Raw genomic sequence first — 19,646 nt, forward strand, 5'->3', positions numbered from 1 at the left:
AAATATTCAATGGAGCAAATCATATTCTGGTATCATCATTGAAATAAAAAAAACAAACTACCAGCAAAACTTACTTGTTGGATATGTCTGGATAACGTTGAGGACAGACCGGGGCAAATGCGTCGGCGAGTCTGGTCCCGGGCCAGCTGGGCGGCGCGGGCGGCGGGCCCAGTCGAGCCGGCTGCCCGGCATACGGCACCCCCCAGAACACCTCCACTGGCTCCAGGCGGCGAGAAGCCGGCTCCACTATTATACCTCTGATTGCTCCTGTTGCGAAAAGCAGTAAATATTGTAGAAGCTACTCGTGTGAATTGCGATGTAAGAATCCTAAATCATTGATAAGTTATAAAAATATTGTTAGACGATTCGGTCTGATGGAAATCGAACCCACATCTCTCTGCTATACAGGCTATGTTACCACAGCATCATTTCACCATTAAAGGAAAACTATTGGATCTCATTAGATCAAGCTACGGCCGAAGCTCGGGGAGAGGGATTGAGGGATTGATTGCCCTAACTTAAAAGGCCCAATGCCCTACCTTAAAATGAAAGGCCTCAAGAAAATTAGACAGAGTCGCTTTTTTGAAGTCACTTAATTATGGCTTCTACCCTACCAAAAAGTTCTTTTGCCCTACCTTAAACATGGATCTAGCTACGGCCCTGGATCAAGCCGTCGGAAAGTGTTTTGTCAAACAATTAATAATTTAAGAATCCCTAATGCAATTATTATTTGAATAAAAGTTTGAAATGTGTTAATCCATAGCATAGTGCATCTATATTACAATTTGGTTTGAACATGTTCAATCGCGTTAGTGAACATTTGAATAAGTAATATTTTTATAGCCCTTGACATATATGATTTAAAAAATAAATGAACATAATTACATTAATATTTAATTGGTACGAAATATTTTATAAGATCTGTCTTATTTCAGATTTCTTAGGTTTTTTACTGCATTGTATTGTAGGATAACGGTAGTTACACTATGGTATTTTCAGTAAATTATGTCTACCGTTGCTATGTGTGTATGGTCCCGGCATAGAATATGTCGCCACTTCCTTTCCTGTTGGTGTCGTAGACGATTAAGGATGAAGGATGAGCAACAACTTCCTTCTTAAAACATCTCTAATGCCTAATTGCGGTTGCACATCCGCCTGCCAAGCATGGCAACTGCTGGCAAAACCCCCCAAGGGGGAAGATTATGCCTACCAGTGGGCAATTAAAGGCTGATAGAAGATGATGATAATGGCCATCAAGTTTAAATTAAAATTAAAAAAAAGAGCCTATCTTTATATATATATATATTATAGATATGTGTTCGTATGCGTATGTGTATGTGTGTATGCATGATGTGTGTGTATGTGTGTGTAAGTGTGTTTATGTATGTATTTTGCATATATAATAAAAATCGGTAAAAAAACTTTTAAGTTAAACGGTTTTATTTTATGTGAACTGAAAACTACAAAATAAATAAATAGTTACTTACCTATCAACCTACGTAGGTGATCTCGATCATTAATATCTCTGATGGTAGTGGTTGTCATAACATGAACCATGTCAGCGGCCGAAAGGCAGTTCATGAGAGAACACTAACACCAGGGTTTGTGGTAGGTAAACTAAGCAGCCCGCACTATAACAAGTAGGTATTTTGACCTTCTAGTTCAGAAATATTTTAGTACTAGGCAGAATAGCTTTTAGGCATATTAGACTAAAATAAAAACGTGGGGCCCATTAACTATTTCTGTATTACTTTCTACTATACTAAGTGTGGATTGCATCGACTTATTATAATCGTCATCATCATCATCCTAGCGGTTTATCCCGGTCGCATCCGAAACCTCATAGCTTCGGAGTCCAGGGTCCGCTGAATCGACTTACTATAATCGTAACTGGAGGTTTTGACCATCAATAACCAGCCGTTACGGCTTCACCAGCGAACGCCGAGCTCATGATCTACCAAAGTATAAGATATGCTCTGCTATAGGTATGATTTCAGAGGGGCCCCACGTTTTTATTTTAGTCTAATATGCCTAAAAGCTATTCTGCCTAGTACTAAAATATTTCTGAACTAGAAGGTCAAAATACCTACTTGTTATAGTGCGGGCTGCTTAGTTTACCTACCAAGCAAACCCTGGTGTTAGTGTTCTCTCATGAACTGCCTTTCGGCCGCTGACATGGTTCATGTTATGACAACCACTACCATCAGAGATATTAATGATCGAGATCACCTACGTAGGTTGATAGGTAAGTAACTATTTATTTATTTTGTAGTTTTCAGTGCACATAAAATAAAACCGTTTAACTTAAAAGTTTTTTTACCGATTTTATTTTCTTGTTTTTAGAATTTAGTGAAATTGTTTACCGAATATTCCTCATTTTATTTAATTCATTCAGTGCATCATTATTACATGGTTTCTTACCTGATAATTTAGTACAATCTAATTCCTCAATACATAGCCCTTCCAGAGACTTGACTCGACTTAGAGCCACGTATGCTTGTCCTTCCTCAAACCATTTTGAGCCCAAATATACTACTGCATGGTCGACGGTGCTGCCCTGCATTTTATGGACGGTGAATGCTCATGACAAAACTAAGGGCAACATCCTTTTTTCAGCCGTATCATAATTGAATTTTGCTGGAAAGTGTATGGCTTTAGGGTAAATAACGTGCATGCCGTCTGTGCCAAAGTCAATTAAAACTGATGATATATCTGTTTCGTACATTTGGGTTCGACGGAACTGAGGCCAAAAAGGTGTCTGAGTGTCAAGTGTCTGAGAGTCTAGTGTCTGAGTGTCTTGTATCCGAGTGTCCAGTGTCTGAGTGTCTAGTGTCTAGTGTTTAGTATCTGAGTGTCGAGTGTCGAGTGTCGAGTGTCGAGTGTCTAGTGTCTGAGTGTCGAGTGTCTGAGTGTCTAGTGTCTAGTGTCTAGTGTTTAGTGTCTGAGTGTCGAGTGTCGAGTGTCGAGTGTCGAGTGTCTAGTGTCTAGTGTCTAGTGTCTAGTGTCTGAGTGTCTAGTGTCTGAGTGTCTAGTGTCTGAGTGTCTAGTGTCTGAGTGTCTAGTGTCTGGGTATCTGAGTGTCTAGTGTCTAAGTGTCTGGGTGTCTAAGTGTCAAGTGTCTGAGAGTCTAGTGTCTGAGTGTCTTGTATCCGAGGGTCTAGTGTCTGAGTGTCTAGTGTCTGGGTGTCTGAGTGTCTAGTGTCTAAGTGTCGAGTGTCGAGTGTCGAGTGTCGAGTGTCGAGTGTCGAGTGTCAAGTGTCGAGTGATGAGTGTCGAGTGTCTAGTGTCTGAGTGTCTAGTGTCTGAGTGTCTAGTGTCTGAGTGTCTAGTGTCTGAGTGTCTAGTGTCTGAGTGTCTAGTGTCTGAGTGTCTGAGTGTCTGAGTGTCTAGTGTCGAGTGTCTGAGTGTCTAGTGTCTAGTGTCTGAGTGTCGAGTGTCGAGTGTCGAGTGTCGAGTGTCGAGTGTCGAGTGTCGAGTGTCGAGTGTCGAGTGTCAAGTGTCGAGTGTCGAGTGTCGAGTATCGAGTGTCGAGTGTCGAGTGTCAGAGTGTCTAGTGTCTGGGTGTCTGAGTGTCAAGTGTCTGAGAGTCTAGTGTCTGAGTGTCTTGTATCCGAGTGTCCAGTGTCTGAGTGTCTAGTGTCTGGATGTCTGAGTGTCTAGTGTCTAGTGTCTAGTGTCGAGTGTCGAGTGTCGAGTGTCGAGTGTCGAGTGTCGAGTGTCGAGTGTCGAGTGTCGAGTGTCAAGTGTCGAGTGTCGAGTTTCGACTGTCTAGTGTCTGAGTCTCTAGTGTCTGAGTGTCTAGTGTCTAGGTGTCTGAGTGTCAAGTGTCTGAGAGTCTAGTGTCTGAGTGTCTTATATCCGAGTGTCGGAGTGTCTAGTGTCTAGTGTTTAGTATTTGAGTGTCGAGTGTCGAGTGTCTAGTGTCTGAGTGTCGAGTGTCTGAGTGTCTAGTGTCTAGTGTCTAGTGTTTAGTGTCTGATTGTCGAGTGTCGAGTGTCGAGTGTCGAGTGTCGGGTGTCGAGTGTCGAGTGTCGAGTGTCGAGTGTCGAGTGTCGAGTGTCGAGTGTCGAGTGACGTCGAGTGTCGAGTGTCTGAGTGTCTTGTGTCGAGTGTCTAGTGTCTGAGTGTCTAGTGTCTGAGTGTCTAGTGTCCGAGTGTCTAGTGTCTGAGTGTCTTGTATCCGAGTGTCTAGTGTCTGTGTGTCTAGGGTCTGAGTGTCTGATTGTCTAGTGTCTGAGGGCCTAGCGTCTGAGTGTCTAGTGTCGAGTGTCGAGTGTCAAGTGTCGAGTGTCGAGTTTCGAGTGTCTAGTGTCTGAGTGTCTAGTGTCTGAGTGTCTAGTGTCTGGGTGTCTGAGTGTCAAGTGTCTGAGAGTCTAGTGTCTGAGTGTCTTATATCCGAGTGTCGGAGTGTCTAGTGTCTAGTGTTTAGTATTTGAGTGTCGAGTGTCGAGTGTCGAGTGTCTAGTGTCTGAGTGTCGAGTGTCTGAGTGTCTAGTGTCTAGTGTTTAGTGTCTGAGTGTCGAGTGTCAAGTGTCGGGTGTCGGGTGTCGAATGTCGAGTGTCGAGTGTCGAGTGTCGAGTGTCGAGTGACGTCGAGTGTCGAGTGTCTGAGTGTCGAGTGTTGAGTGTCAGAGTGTCTAGTGTCTGGGTGTCTGAGTGTCAAGTGTCTGAGAGTCTAGTGTCTGAGTGTCTTGTATCCGAGTGTCCAGTGTCTGAGTGTCTAGTGTCTGGATGTCTGAGTGTCTAGTGTCTAGTGTTTAGTATCTGAGTGTCGAGTGTCGAGTGTCGAGTGTCGAGTGTCTAGTGTCTGAGTGTCGAGTGTCTGAGTGTCTAGTGTCTAGTGTCTAGTGTTTAGTGTCTGAGTGTCGAGTGTCGAGTGTCGAGTGTCGAGTGTTGAGTGTCGAGTGTCGAGTGTCGAGTGTCTAGTGACGAGTGTCTAGTGTCTAGTGTCTGAGTGTCGAGTGTCGAGTGTCTGAGTGTCTTGTGTCTGGTGTTTAGTGTCTGAGTGTCGAGTGTCGAGTGTCGAGTGTCTAGTGTCTGAGTGTCTAGTGTCCGAGTGTCTTGTATCCGAGTGTCTAGTGTCTGTGTGTCTAGGGTCTGAGTGTCTGAGTGTCTAGTGTCTGAGGGTCTAGCGTCTGAGTGTCTAGTGTCCGAGTGTCTAGTGTCTGGGTGTCTCAGTGTAGTCCTATTATTTGATACCCATATTGTGGTGGTTGTGGAAAAATATGTACCTAGTCCGCCATATTGGAACGGCGTCCATCTTGAATTTTAAATTTTGACATAATCATCGTGTTTTACTAGTGTAGCCCTTTCATTTGATACCCATATTGCGGGGGTTAAGGAAAAATATATAATCCGCCATTTTGTATCGGCGGCCATCTTAGATTTATAATGTTATTGATTTTATTATATTGTATTGTCATCTAAATTAAATGTGTGTACCAAATTTCAGATCAATCTGACAACGGGAAGGTGCTTAAATTCCAATTTCTAATTTTGACCCAAATAAATAAATACCGTACAGGTCGAGCTAAATAAAACCGTTTAAAAACCGAAAAACTATATTATTACGCAAATGTGAAAACGATTCATGGCTTAACATAGATATAAATTTGATTATGTATTGACTGTAATTCAACTGTACGTTTTCCAAAAAAAAAAAAAAAAAAATATATATATATATATATATATATATATATATATATATATATATATATATATATATATATACAAAATCAATAATGTTACATTAATTATACACTTCAGCAATACTACAAGTCTTTATATAAATACTCGTAAATACTATAACCTTCATTAACATTGGTTCGCTACGTAATTAGTAGACTAATCAAATAAATTTGAATAAATAATAAAGTTTCTATAAACCGTTACCAAAACGGGTAGCTCAAGAGAATTATAAATTAACCATTCATAGTTCTACATACACGCAATATTACCAGACACCACGCGACTGCTGGAAAATTATACGTTTTAATCCGGAAGCCAAGAAATAGCGATTACTAGACGAGCTTGAAAGCCTTATAACAGAATTATTTTCATATTAAAAATTTTCCTACTAATATTACTTCGTGTGGTCCCAACACATATTGGGATACCCTTTCCATTCCCATGTGTGTCGGAAGAGACCACTAGGGGAATTTATTGGTCGAAGGATTGACAGTAATGTCTCTCTTACAGCATCACCAATGGCTAACTATGGCTGACAAGCGTGGTAACTTTTTTTTTATACTACCTAGAATGGCTACTTAGAACAAGCTGACGACCCACCTGATGGAAAGTGGTAACCGTCGCCTATAGACATGAGCAGTACCATGGACATAACAGAGTATAGTGTTTCGCCCATGATATCTCCTATGTGTTGCCATTCCTGAGGACTCGGATGTTATTCCTCTGTACCTTGTAAATTCACGCCATATCCCACCCGTCAAACCGAAACACAGCCATGCAGACACAACTGCTTTACGGTTGAAACACGAATGGGACAGAGGTACTCAAGCAAACATTAAATGGCTGGTAATTGTAAATATCATTGTGTTTGTTACTCAATTATCTTTAAAGGATTCGAATTTAAAAGATTCGAACTCATATTGACAGTATCCTAAACTGCAAAGGATTTTTGTTTCTTTCATTTATTTGCGTAAACTAACAATAACAAAATAAATAATAATACAAAATAATAAAGGAAAACATTGAGTAAAGTTGCCATCAACACCGTTTCAAAAATATATATTTTAAATAATATTTAACACAATTTACTGTAGAAAGGATCCCTTAATATAACAATCGGTTTAAATATAATCTCAAATAATAATTTCAAATTTATTATAATAATTCGGAGTAAAATGTAAGAAGAAAATATAATATTTATGGTCCATTACCTGTGAAAGTGATTAGGCTTAATTTAAGCTTTTAATTCAATAAATTTCATAGCCCTACCGAGGTCTCTACTATTTGATTATGCATCTGTATTTGAAAGCTTACCTTCCAACCTATTTCTCCTCTAAAAGGATCCAAACAATAATTAATTTCATCCCCATTCCCATTGGGAGTTTACAAAATGAAACGATGTCATTCGGTCGCGATGTTCCGGGATGGCTTCCCTTAGGCCCGGTCTGATTGGATTGTCCGGGATCCTTGCGGAATTAAGTACGCCCATCGGGTTCACGTACCTACGTACTTACCTGGATTGTGGTTTGGCACGTGTTTTACTGTCAGAGAGAAAAAAAACTGACAGATTAAGTCAGTCGTTTAATCGAAACCCGTCATATTTTCAACGGATAATTTAATGAGACAGCTCACAGGCTCGACTTGAAGGCAATATAGATGAAATGGTTTTCCCTTTTTCAGGTAAGTCAAATATCTTTTGTGTTTTATTTGAGTAGATATTTTGTCTCACAAAATATTTAGAGATTGTTTGTGTACCATGCTTTCTAATATCGCTGAATTTGTCTTTTTTCCTTAGATAATAGGTAACTTATACTTCCTTTTATCACGATGTATGACTCAATACAAAAATAAAAAGATACAAGAAGTTGTTGGAATAAATCAATAAATACATAAATAAATCTTAAGAGGCAAACCTCTTAAAGTTAGCGAATTAACAAAATTAAAGCAGTTCCAAAAAGCTTATAATATATTCTCTCATTTATATTGGGTATTAATCGAAAATGTCTTTTATTATTCAAGAAACCTGTGCTTATTTGGTTACCTGCGTGCGTGTGCACGATGCGTGAGCTGTAGCGTGGGCCGGCGGCCGCCAGGGACGCGAGCACCAGCGCCGCGCACCACGCCGTCCGCGCGCACTCCATGCGCCATCACGCGACGCTTGGCTGCCAACGGAAATTTTACGTTCAAAACTCATCACAGTTTGCAAAGAACGCTTACTACGACAAATACCAATAATAAGACTGCTCAAAAATTTACAGTTTCAACAAAAGGGGGGTAAAGAGGTTTCTTCAGGGTCGGCAACGCACGCGTAATACCTCTGATATTGCAGGTGTTCATAGGCTACGGTAACCACTTACCATCAGGTGGGCCGTATGCTTGTTTGCCACCTCAGTGGTATAAAAAAAAACTGATAACAATGATCCCAATGATTTTAAAATTGATTAAGTCAAGTAGGTAAATAGTGTCCTATGTTTAAAAAAATAAAAACACGAGATGGACTAGTATTATTTGTTTGTTTTACAATAAACCTACAGTGACTGCGATTTGAATGGTAATTATTTAACGAGCCCAGCTAGTTTAATCCAATAACAAGATCCATAAATTAAACTCGCTGCAATTAATCTTAATTTACTATAATAATATTTTCAACTTGTAATATATTACATTATATTCATAGTAATGAAGGCTTTCCCTCTAGAGCCATCAGAGAAGACTTTACAAATGTAAATAATATGCGAGTAGATTACACGAGGTAAGCCCCGGGAGAGTAATTGTTTGTTACTTGTGCTGTATTTTAAAAATCAAATTTACAATTATAAAGGAGCGTAATACATGCGGCAACTTTGTTATGGTAACTTAGAAACGCGATGCATCTTCGCTCAAAACGCTTCCGCTCAGCGTTTTCAACTTACTTTCTAATTAACTCGGTATTTGTGGTGTCTCTCTCATAATAATTCGCGTTTGTTCGGCATAAACAACTCTTTGAATTGTTTTCGCTTGGAGTAAATTGGTTTTGGTTCTTAGCAAAAGTTGAGATGGAAAAAAGGAAGGTCGTTTTTGCGCGAACCGGGGGCGGAAGACAAATAGTCTCCTTATGTCACGAACAGACAACTCTGAATGGGACTCGAAGGTCCCGACCGCACGGCACGAGGACTTCCCGAATGTATTATACATTACATTTGTAAGATCCTGTCATTTAAGATTGGCCAGAACAGATGCAATATCTACATTTAGAACTGTAGTTGTATGCTATTAGCTTGATAATCACAATGATGTATTCTTTTATGATTTTGGACCGACGTTAAACAATCTTGTGATCTCACAGTTAACGGATGACAATGTTTCAGTACAGCTATTGTTTGGAGGGTCGCTCCAAAATGATAAGATGCGGAAACAGGAGTTACGTGTTTGAATGTGTTGTCGGAACAACTTTGCGAAATTATACCGGATTGGTTAAGCCACGAGTGCGTGAATCCTTGATAACGAAATGTCCTCGACGAGTTGTCTTCGTTTTATCAGTCACCTAAAGCTTCATTCTTAAATTTTAGTCATAAAAACTTTACTAACACTGTTTTTCACTTCATTATAATCTTATCTCTATCAAATTACCATTATTTCGTCAAGCATATATTCAAATTAGCGTGAATTCAAAACGGAATAATTACGTCCCGCCTGCGATGATATTTCTGATTATATTTGTTCGTTAATTTGTTTACACGAGAAATATGATTATGCGTCATTATTGAAATATTTATTTAACGTTACGTAGGCAGTCAATTAATTGGAGTACATATTTGCAATTTAGTATAACATGAAATATCAACATAGGCCAATATTTGTTGGGAGTTTGGTTTGAATAGATACGCACTTAGAAGGGTATCAGATCGCGATCGTATGCTACATCGCCGCAGGTACGCAACCGTACCCATATCATTACGGTATTACATCGGGAACTAGCTCTAAAGATATGCCACGACGACCGAACCATCTTCCCGAGTGTTTCAATCTACATACGAATGGATCAGCTCTATAACCTTACTTTGCCTATCAAACCCGACTCTCAAAATCAACTGCTTCAAAAATGACTTTGAGATAGAAAGACTATCTGCAATTTAAATTTTCGGGTAGAACAGAAAAATACAGCGTAAAATATGGAACTATTTGTGCAAATGGACGAGATAGGCAAAAAACTTGCATAACTATTGATAGTGGACCAGATCGGAATCGGAAGCTATAAGAAAAGTATTGGGAATCTAATCAAAGAAAAGCCATTTCATGGGAGCGCGAATAAAATATTATTATTTGCGATCAAACAGTCGCGGTGGCGAGACGTCGCGGCTCTCTGAGTTTAATCCGGCCTACATTATTATTCACAAAGCCGACTCAGGAAAAAATTATGTAATAATAGATGAAACCTCAGCGTTGCCATAATTCGTCGTCTGTACTTTTGTTTTATTTCTTATTAATATTTTCGAATTTTATTTCGTCCTAACATTAACGGAATATTATTTATATAATAATTGGCTAAATGAGGATCTTGTATAAAAGGCGGATCTAATCCAATATTAAAGATCCTACTTGTTTTATATTTTACATCGATAACCTTATTTCAAAGATATATGTAAAATGTTGAAGAACTTCTTTTAAATGTTACAGATACTATAAATTGTAAACGGTTTCTAAATTGTAGTATGTAAAAAAGCCTTTGAGAGCTCATTATATGTCGACGAAAACAATTCCTCCCGGTTAGTGATCGTGTACCTATCCAATACAGCGGGATTGCGTTCACAAGTCGCTAGTCATCATCATTTATGTAAGCTCTTTTCTGCTTTATCATCGTATTCCTTAAAATACACGCGAGAATTTATTTCTGTTTTATAGCTTATGAAGCTGTTTAACGAAAAAAATATTGTACACGTAATAAAATTAGAAGTACTGTTATTTTAAAGTTGATTATCAGTCAACTTCCTAATTTATCCGTAATATCTTTTGACGTAGATATTTAAAAAACCAATTTAACTGACTAAACAATACAAATATCTTAGACGAAGTCACTAAAAATCCATTTAATAGGATTAGACGATTAGAGATTAAGATAGAAACATAGAAGCCTTTGACACTACTTTCTTTTACTCTATACTGTATGGAACCTGCCTTAATAGATAAACGTCAATCATACTAGAGTTACGTTTTGATTACCTTATACATGAAATAGAACGAGAGAACAATATTCGCCATTGTTCTCTGTCATGCGTACGCTAACACAAACGTACTCGTATTTAGCGACAAAATCGTTTGTCACATGTCTAGAGGGGCTGACTTGAACAGAGATACAGATAGCGACCTTTGGATAAAGTTGTTTATTTCCATGAATACTATTGTTGGTTCCGGATGGTTATATCCATTCCATTACATATTGTACTTACGTATGTTTGCAAGGGGAAGGAGTGACGGAAGGATAAAGGATTTTGAGACCGGTCACCAAGCCGTCAGTGACATTTCCTTCACTATAATCCTTAATATTACATACCAAGAAATTCAGATTCGCTGTTTATAATTTTGATATTACCTATTATTATTGTCTACCTTCTTGTAGAGTAGATAATGCAGTTACATCAAAATGACAAAACTATTTATTTATTCTTTTTATTGTTTCTTGGTGTATGTTTATATAAATCGCTTTTGTCTTTTCCTTTTTTTTTTCTTATATTTTTTTCATCGATTTGGATGAAAATTTTTTATAAAATTAAATATCTTTATAAACTTTCAAAACAATTTTGCAATTTCACAATTTTAGATACTTTTTCCTCGGCTTTCAATTCGAAAATTAATCTAATCTATCGCTGTCTACAAAAACGTTTACGTATTTATTCGTGTCAATTTTAACACAAAGCTTTATATTAAAACTATACACAAGACGTTATCTAACTTTTAATTTTCTTGTTATTTATCTTTTGTTGGAAAGGAATTTCGTTATAAAACCTAAACAATCTTGTGATGGAAAATCCTTTGTTATATGAGTCATTAGGCGTTATTAATGGAAGTTAAACACAGGCCCCGGCTGATGACGGAGAACAAACAACACGTGGAATGGATATCTGTGACATTTGCACTGCATTGGATAATAAATAAAAGCCTTTGCACGAAGGCTACAGAATTAATGATTTAATAATTTATACAGTAGATAAGCTTAGATGTGTGTATGAATTTTGTTCTCTAATTTGAACTAACAAATCATCTGTATAACACGTTCTGAAGAACTCTTTAACATGCACACTATAGCCATTTTACACCATGATAATCCTGGTTCTAGGATGTGAGGAATCTATCCTCACATACTAGAATCAAAATGGTTATGCACAGTGCGGTTTCAAAGGAGCTTCTTTCCGCGAACACTCAGATCGTAGAATGATGTTCCTGCCGAAGTTTTTCCTAGAGACTACAGCATGGGGTTCTCAAAAAGGGTGTATAAAGGTTTCTTAAGGGTTAGCAACGTGCGCGTGACATCCTTAGTATTACAGGTATACACAAACTACAGTAATCTTGATTACTACCAGACGAGCCATATCCTTGTTAGCATTCACAATAGTATAGAAAAAAAAAATATAAAATTAATCTCACAAACATAAAAAAGTCATCTTCTTCATTTTTCTTATATTTATCAAAATAAAAAAAACAGATATGGATTAAGATTAACAGTTATAAATTGATATAACAAGAATTAAAGAAATAAAAATCTTTAAACATGGATATCGTGAATAGTATAATAACGAAAAATATTACACCTATTTAAAAAAAAAAAACAAGACTCTTATACCAATTTCACTTTTTGATACTGAAAATACTCTATTACAAAAAAACATCGGCCTTATCCCTTCTGTTGCAAAAAATAAAGTCAAACATAAATATTAAGTAGATACAACAAAATAATAAACAAAGAATCTCCCACTAAAGTTAGAATATTTAAAGTTGCCTGTGCATCACTCTAACTATGGCTATAAATACGGAAGGTTTGAGTTAAATTACGTTCCAAAACTATACTATTTTACTACCGTTATCACAGAGATCACGGGGTTGTCCATAAATTGTGCTAAAGTAGCTCTCCATTCTACCAGTTCATTAGGGGATAAAGTTTAGTGAATTGTGTTTTGGAATCAACCTTTGAAACTTGGATGGAATCTATCTCAATAAGTTCATTTTTAACATAGCGAATAGTACATCGAATGTGCGAGTTTTGAGCTAAAAACCAGCATGCCATAGCCCCATAGTTGATTGTACACAATTCGGCTAATCTCAGGGGCCTTTTACCAAAGTCATTTACAAAGTAACTATTCTCATTGACTACTTATTCCTTATGGACAGTCGCTAATGTAAGACATGACATCTTCGACTTAATTATTAATGTTGTCTAAACAAGAAGCGAAATGTCAAGTCAATCCCATTGAATTGTCCCATGACGAGACCAGTGAGTCTACTTTATCACAGTAATCCCATGGACAAATGATGCTATTTATTCCTGTCTCACTACTCCCATTAAGATGTTGATGGTGTAATCCCTTAAAGGACTGCATAGTGTATTAATTAACTCCTCGGAGTTTATTAAAAATTAAACATCTAATTAAGACTAACTAAAGCCTGTTTCATTAGAACCTTATGAGAATATAAACGAATAATCCGATTTATGTACTTAATATCATGATCATACATATGATCATATTCTCCCTCTTAAAAGGAATTTTACCAGTAGTTCCACGCTTGGTAGGCGGGTTGACAAGCGCAGTTTAGCTTTTAGTCTTTTAAGAGAGTCGCTGCTGCTCATCCCTTCACTGTAAGCTCCCTTAGTCGCCTCTTACGACACCCACAGGAAAGGAAAGGGTAGCCTATTCTATGCCGGGACCTACACGTCTATTAATAAGACAATATGCTGATGTAAAAGAAGAAAGTGAAGAATTACAAATCAAAAATCGATTAATTGATTGTTTTCCATTTGTCAACAAAACTTGGTTATCTTTTCATTAACTTTTATTCAAAGAGATTATAATAATCATTCCAGTTTTTCGCCATTATTTGGAAGTGACACAGCATGTTTTTAAGTAACTTCAAAAGCTAAAAAAGTTGTTGCAAATAATAATAATCGTAATTTATTCCTAACTGACAACGGCACACAAGAGACGAGACGTGATGCAAATTGTTCGAGCCGTTATTTGCTACGTCGGCAACTTATTAAGCGGGTTCAAAAAGAACGAAATTCTTAATTCGCCCGCATTTTTTTTTTGTATGTCATACGATACCTTTGTCGAATGTAAATGTATTGTTAGAATTCTTTTTGCATTCACCAAGATTTCTGTATCGGTCTCATATTCCATTTGATTATGAACATAGTTATCTTCTTAGTATTCTTTATCTTTCTTGATTCCATATTTTCGAACGACTTCAAAAAAAGGAGAAGGTACTAAATTTTTTGTTGGTGTTTTCTTTTGTCTATTTACTTTTAAACCGACTTTAATAATAGGCGAAGAAGGTTCTCTATTCGATTGTATTTCTTTTTATGTTTGTTATCTTGTAACTCGATCTCTTTTTTCATCTAAAAGGATATATACTTGCAGATTAAAATTAAAATCAGTTGAGTAGTTAATCTAAATTAGTTTTTCTGTAACTTAAGTAGATTTTTTTGTGGAACACTATCTTAAATTATCTTATCTCGCTTATGCCAATGCTATGCTTGCTCTACTAATAGATACTGTTGTTATTTCCAACTGTCACTTATAACGTTCTAGTAGCATTTAAAGTATGTATGTTATATCATTGAAAAGATGAATCCAAGCTATAGATGTAATCTAATAAAGCGTAATTTTTTTACATAACTTAGAATGACAAGCCAACTGACGGTCCACCTGATAGAATGTAGCAACCATCGCTTATATATATGAACAGTAACCATGGACAACAGAGTTTGCTGTGTCGCCCAATACATTCTTTATTTAATCATTAACAAATTATAAATGTATAACTGAGTGTATGTATGTTGTTTTCTTAGTTAGTCTTAACTGCTTAACCGATCAATATAAAATTTCATATACACTATATGGGATTGAGGTAAAGGGCAGAGGTTACTTTTTACTCGGATCAGTGAAGTAATTCCGGTTACGCGGACGACGGCGCGGGCAAAACCTAGTATTATATAAACAACCTGACATTAAAGGTCTGTGCGTTCATTACTTAATATTTCACAAAACATACATGATTAAGCAAGTCCACGGGCAAAATTAAGCAGCCCGACCCAATTATACCTAGATCCAGTTAGCAGTGCGTCGTAACAATTTGAAACCGGTTAGTTTCATTAAAAACTTTGTCCGCCAATTTAAAATTGCCTCGCAGACGGCCCGGTATACGTGTTTATTGTTGCAGGGTCTATTCAGACGATTTCCAGCGACGCCACCGTCAGGAAATAATTTGAAACTCGAGCCTGTCAAAGTTTGATAAAGGGTTTTCTATTAAGACGGAGATTCTTAACCCCAAGGCATAAGGAGGTAAAGTTTGACGGTTTGCTCTATACTAGAAATCTTCGGGCGTGCTCACTTTGATATTTTCGATCTATTGATTAGAAAAATTATAAAATTGAGTATTGAATTCAAAATTAACTAAAAAAAAGATTTGTTGGAACTAGAATTTATTCACAAAATAAAAACATGAGATTATAATACCTGCTATTATAAATAATCTAAAATACTTGTTTGTAAATGATATATCAGTACAAATATTAACAATAATAATTAAAAAAGTTGGATAAAAAATATCAACTTTAGTTGCTACAACTAACAACAAGTTATTTTTAACTACTCTACCGATTTAGGTAAAACTTCTATTTTATTTATTTATTATTTATGCCAAATATAATTTTGATTAAATATCTTTTGTAATGTGGTCGATATTACAAAACATATATAGCATTCTCTCCTAGTCAACCTTTGACAAAATAGAAATGTAATTATATTATTATTGTAGTATTATATATGGCCAATCTGTTAATAGATAAAAAAGAATCCTTCAAATCAGTTATAAACTGACGGAGTTACGAGGTAACGAACTTAATGACAAGTTTCTTCTTCTTGAAGTCATTTAAAAAATATAAAATTAAAACGACATTGAATTACAAAAAACAATTTAACAGTAAAAATAATTTACAGCATGTTCAGGTATTTTCAGAATTAATAACTAGCTTATTAAAAAATCTGGAAGACAAAACCAACTGAATAAATCAGGAAGGAAATTATATAATTTTAGTTGCCACGCGAATTAAAGTTTAGCCTTAAATCAGCTGGGAATTTCAAAAGTTTAAAAAATGCTAATATTCCAAAAAGTACCTATAAATACCTATAAATAAACCTGATAATACAAAAGAAATATTTGTAGCTACTTATAAAAATAAATCAATGATATTATCGTGTTGAGAATTAAACCTAAACTAGTCGAATTAAATTCCGCCGTTGTTGATAAAATATGAAACATGGAAGTCGCGATCTCGTGCGTGACCCCAAAAACCTCGCCAGAAACGGCGGGGTATTTCTAACGAAGACGTACTTTCGTGAAGGATAATTTATGTCAAACTTTGAAACTCGGCTCGAAGATGAAATTAAACTAGGTAATTAATTTTGCACTCGGTCGGATACTGTCGGTGCCTGTCAGACGTTAATGCGCAAGTTAATTGTTTTAAAATCATTGACAGTAATACGAAAGCAATAAATTTAATCACCTAATCATATTATTTTTAGAATGAATACTATGTAAAATGTAATAAATTTAATTATTAATATACTATATCAAAATTTAACTTTAATAATGCAAATGTATATTTATATAAAAATAAATTGTCCACTGCTGTACATAAGCTTCCTTTTAGGATATTCTGCCAGTAGTTGCCTATTTGGCAGGCGGATTGGCAACTGCAGTTAGGCTTTAGAGATGTTTTAAAAGGGACGCTGCTGTCCATCCCTCGCCTTAATCGTCTCTAACGACACCCACAAGAAAGAAAGGGGTGGCCTATTCTATACCGGGATCATATGGCCATACTTAATACTCATATAATAGAGACATTAGTACAATCTTTGCTCTCGGTACAGTATTGAGCTTATTATATTAAACGACAAAGGCAAGGTTTGTATAAAGGATCCTTTTGTAAATTCACTATTATAATGTACTAAATTATGGGACTATAATAATAATATACTACGTTATTCATAATAAGGATACAAGGAAAATGATTTAAATTCTAACGTAACATATCATAACCTTTTTGAAATTCTTACTCCGTGTTAGTTGAAGAGAACACCTGATCCGTACTCTGAAACTCCCTCATTAACACCGGTCTGGATGGTCGATCAAGGCTGTCTCTATTTAAAACGTATATATATAAAAATAATACAATTTTAATTAAACGAAGTCTATATATTGGAGATATTTAGAGAAAAAATTATACCAGGGATTTTTATAGGAGTAATTAAAGCCAAAACATAATAATATAAACAATGATTCTTAACATTTTCGTCCATCTGTCTGTTATCGTTATTATCATTCTGTCTATTTTTCTGTTTACATAACTAAATACCACACTCGTCTAGAGAAAAATTATCTTACTCCAAATTACATCGAAAATATTTAACTTCACAAAGAAAACTTCAATCAACATACAATTTAAAATGAAACTAAACAATGAAGCAAATTCTAACAATTGCTGCAAAAGAAATTATTAACCCAAAAATCAAACTTAAGTAAATTAATCACAAGAATCTCAGTTGGATTGAGAATCTTTTGGAAGTCGCTTAAAATAAACATATTTCTTTATTACTTGCTCTCAGTATTTCCGCGTAAAAAGGTCCGACGAGTCGGATTAGGGCGTTACCGACAAAGGTATGCCGGCAAAATTGATATTCTGTTGAAGCTAAATTACCCGTAAGTTATGTGCAACCGGAACCGATCAGTATACGAGGTCTGTCGGAAAGTTCGTATAAAAGTGTTCTGGAATGCGAGAAAGAGGAGTGGGGAGGCCAGGTAAGCGCAGGACCCCTTCCTTATGTCCCTAACAATGCTTCAGTTCTGGTCTGACCGCCGTGCGGTGCGAACTGGCTTGTCACGCCATCTGTGAAGTTACCTCTTAACGAAACCCCGTCGGCATGGAGCCCGCTTCCGTTGAAGAGCAGCGCGTCGTAATCAAGTTTCTCTCGAAACTCGGCAAGAATGGCCGTGAAATTTTTGCCGATCTCAGAACAGTTTATGGGGATGATGCTGTGAAGGAACCAACCGTCCACAAGTGGCTAAAAAGATTCAGAGAGGGCCGAGAAAGCGTTCAAGATGACCCACGTTCAGGACGTCCTTCCACTTCACATTCCGACGAAAACGTGGAAAGAATTCGAACTTGTGTTAATGGGGACCGTCGTTTAACGGTCAGACAGGTGGCTGAAGAGCTTAATTTGGGCAAAACCGTGGTCCACGAAATTCTAAGAAACGAACTTCAAATGAAAAAAATTTGCGCCAAGATCGTTCCGTGAGTTTTTGAGTAAAAATTCCATTACGGTGACCGAACACCCCCCCCTATTCGCCGGATTTGGCCCCGTGTGACTTCTTCTTGTTCCCAAAAACCAAATTGGTACTTCGGGGGCGGCATTTGGGGGACATAAATGAGATAAAAAAAGCTACGACGGGGCAGCTGAGAAACCTACAACCAGAGGACTTTCAAGGAGCCTTCTCACAGTGGAAACGGCGTTGGCACAAGTGCATTATGTCACAGGGGGAGTACTTTGAAGGGGATAAAATTGATTTACCTGAATAATTGTAAAATAAAATTTTTAAAAAACTTTTATACGTACTTTCCGGACAAACCTCGTACATCAAAAGATTGAGGGCGGATATAATGGTAGTGAACTTGGTATTATCACGATAACAACATGAATCGGATATAAGTAACCGATGTTTTTAATATTTCACAATCTGTAATATATACAATCGACTTCATACAGGCAAACGCAGTTTAGGACGATCCTCCACTAGTTGGAGTGATGACATCAAATGCATTTAGTTAGTTAGGGAATTAGTGGATGCAGGTGGCTCAGGGCTATTCCTTATGGCAGTCTATGGGGCAGGCCTATGTTCAGCTGTGGACATATAATGGCTGAGATGATGATGATGAGCAATCTATAAGTGATAATGAAGAGTGCGATGATAGTATTGATGTGATAAATGATTGGTAGCATTGTCTCAGCAACGATGATATAATATTCGCTTATTACATCTGCAACTTTAGTATGATAATTTTCAATGAAGTATTGCTACCGTATTTCTATCAATATCTGTTAGATCTCCAATGAGAATATCTGGCAGTTTATTTTTATCCATATATACCTTTTCTAAAATAGAATAATATTTATCTTTTGTTTTACTATTTACACTTGTATTATTGCTCTCATCAAGAATACATGCCTTCTGAAATCTCTTTTTTTATTACTATATCACACTACTTTTGTATTTATAAAGGTATTTAGGTTATTGGCCCAGAAATGTATAGAATCAAATCCTTCTTCTTGTGTTACTATTTTCAAAATCTGATAAGACTTTGGTAATGTTTCTTATACACCTGGATGAAAGTCTAGGCTAACTTTCAGAATTTTATGAATTCACGTATACATTTATTAAAATGATTGACACATCCTTCGTGCTTTTATGCGCACGTAATGCCTTAATCTGGTAAGCAACGTCACGAGGTATTCGTGTATTATAATTGAAGTGACAAATGAAATCTTGATAGCCACACACCATTTTGATTAAAATTGTTACGTTTGCATACTATTTCAGTTACTAGACCTAAATAATTCTAGAGTATATTGAAATATAATAAAAGGGCAAGAAACTGAGGTAAATAGAGTAGTCAAACAAAAGACTTTTATGAAAAGAAAAGGGTTTTAAAT

The 19,646-nt window shown here is 36.5% G+C and overlaps 1 protein-coding gene across 3 annotated transcripts in view; it reads right to left on the bottom strand.

Moving 5' to 3' along the window:
* Positions 1-19,646, bottom strand: part of LOC113514522 (neuroligin-4, X-linked-like) — a 103,755-nt gene that overhangs the window by 21,019 nt on the left and 63,090 nt on the right. For all 3 annotated transcript variants that reach the window (XM_031907977.2, XM_031907978.2, XM_052900807.1), the window contains exons 2-3: positions 7,730-7,850; positions 75-267 (exon numbers count right to left, since the gene is read on the bottom strand). In XM_031907977.2, coding sequence (XP_031763837.2) covers positions 75-267; positions 7,730-7,829 — 293 coding nt within the window. In that variant the 5' untranslated portion in view covers positions 7,830-7,850. The remainder of the gene's footprint in view (positions 1-74; positions 268-7,729; positions 7,851-19,646) is intronic.

The sequence above is a fragment of the Galleria mellonella genome, unplaced genomic scaffold (genome assembly GCF_026898425.1).
Source record: "Galleria mellonella isolate WM207_F2 unplaced genomic scaffold, CSIRO_AGI_GalMel_v1 utg654, whole genome shotgun sequence".
Taxonomy (NCBI): Eukaryota; Metazoa; Arthropoda; class Insecta; order Lepidoptera; family Pyralidae; genus Galleria; species Galleria mellonella.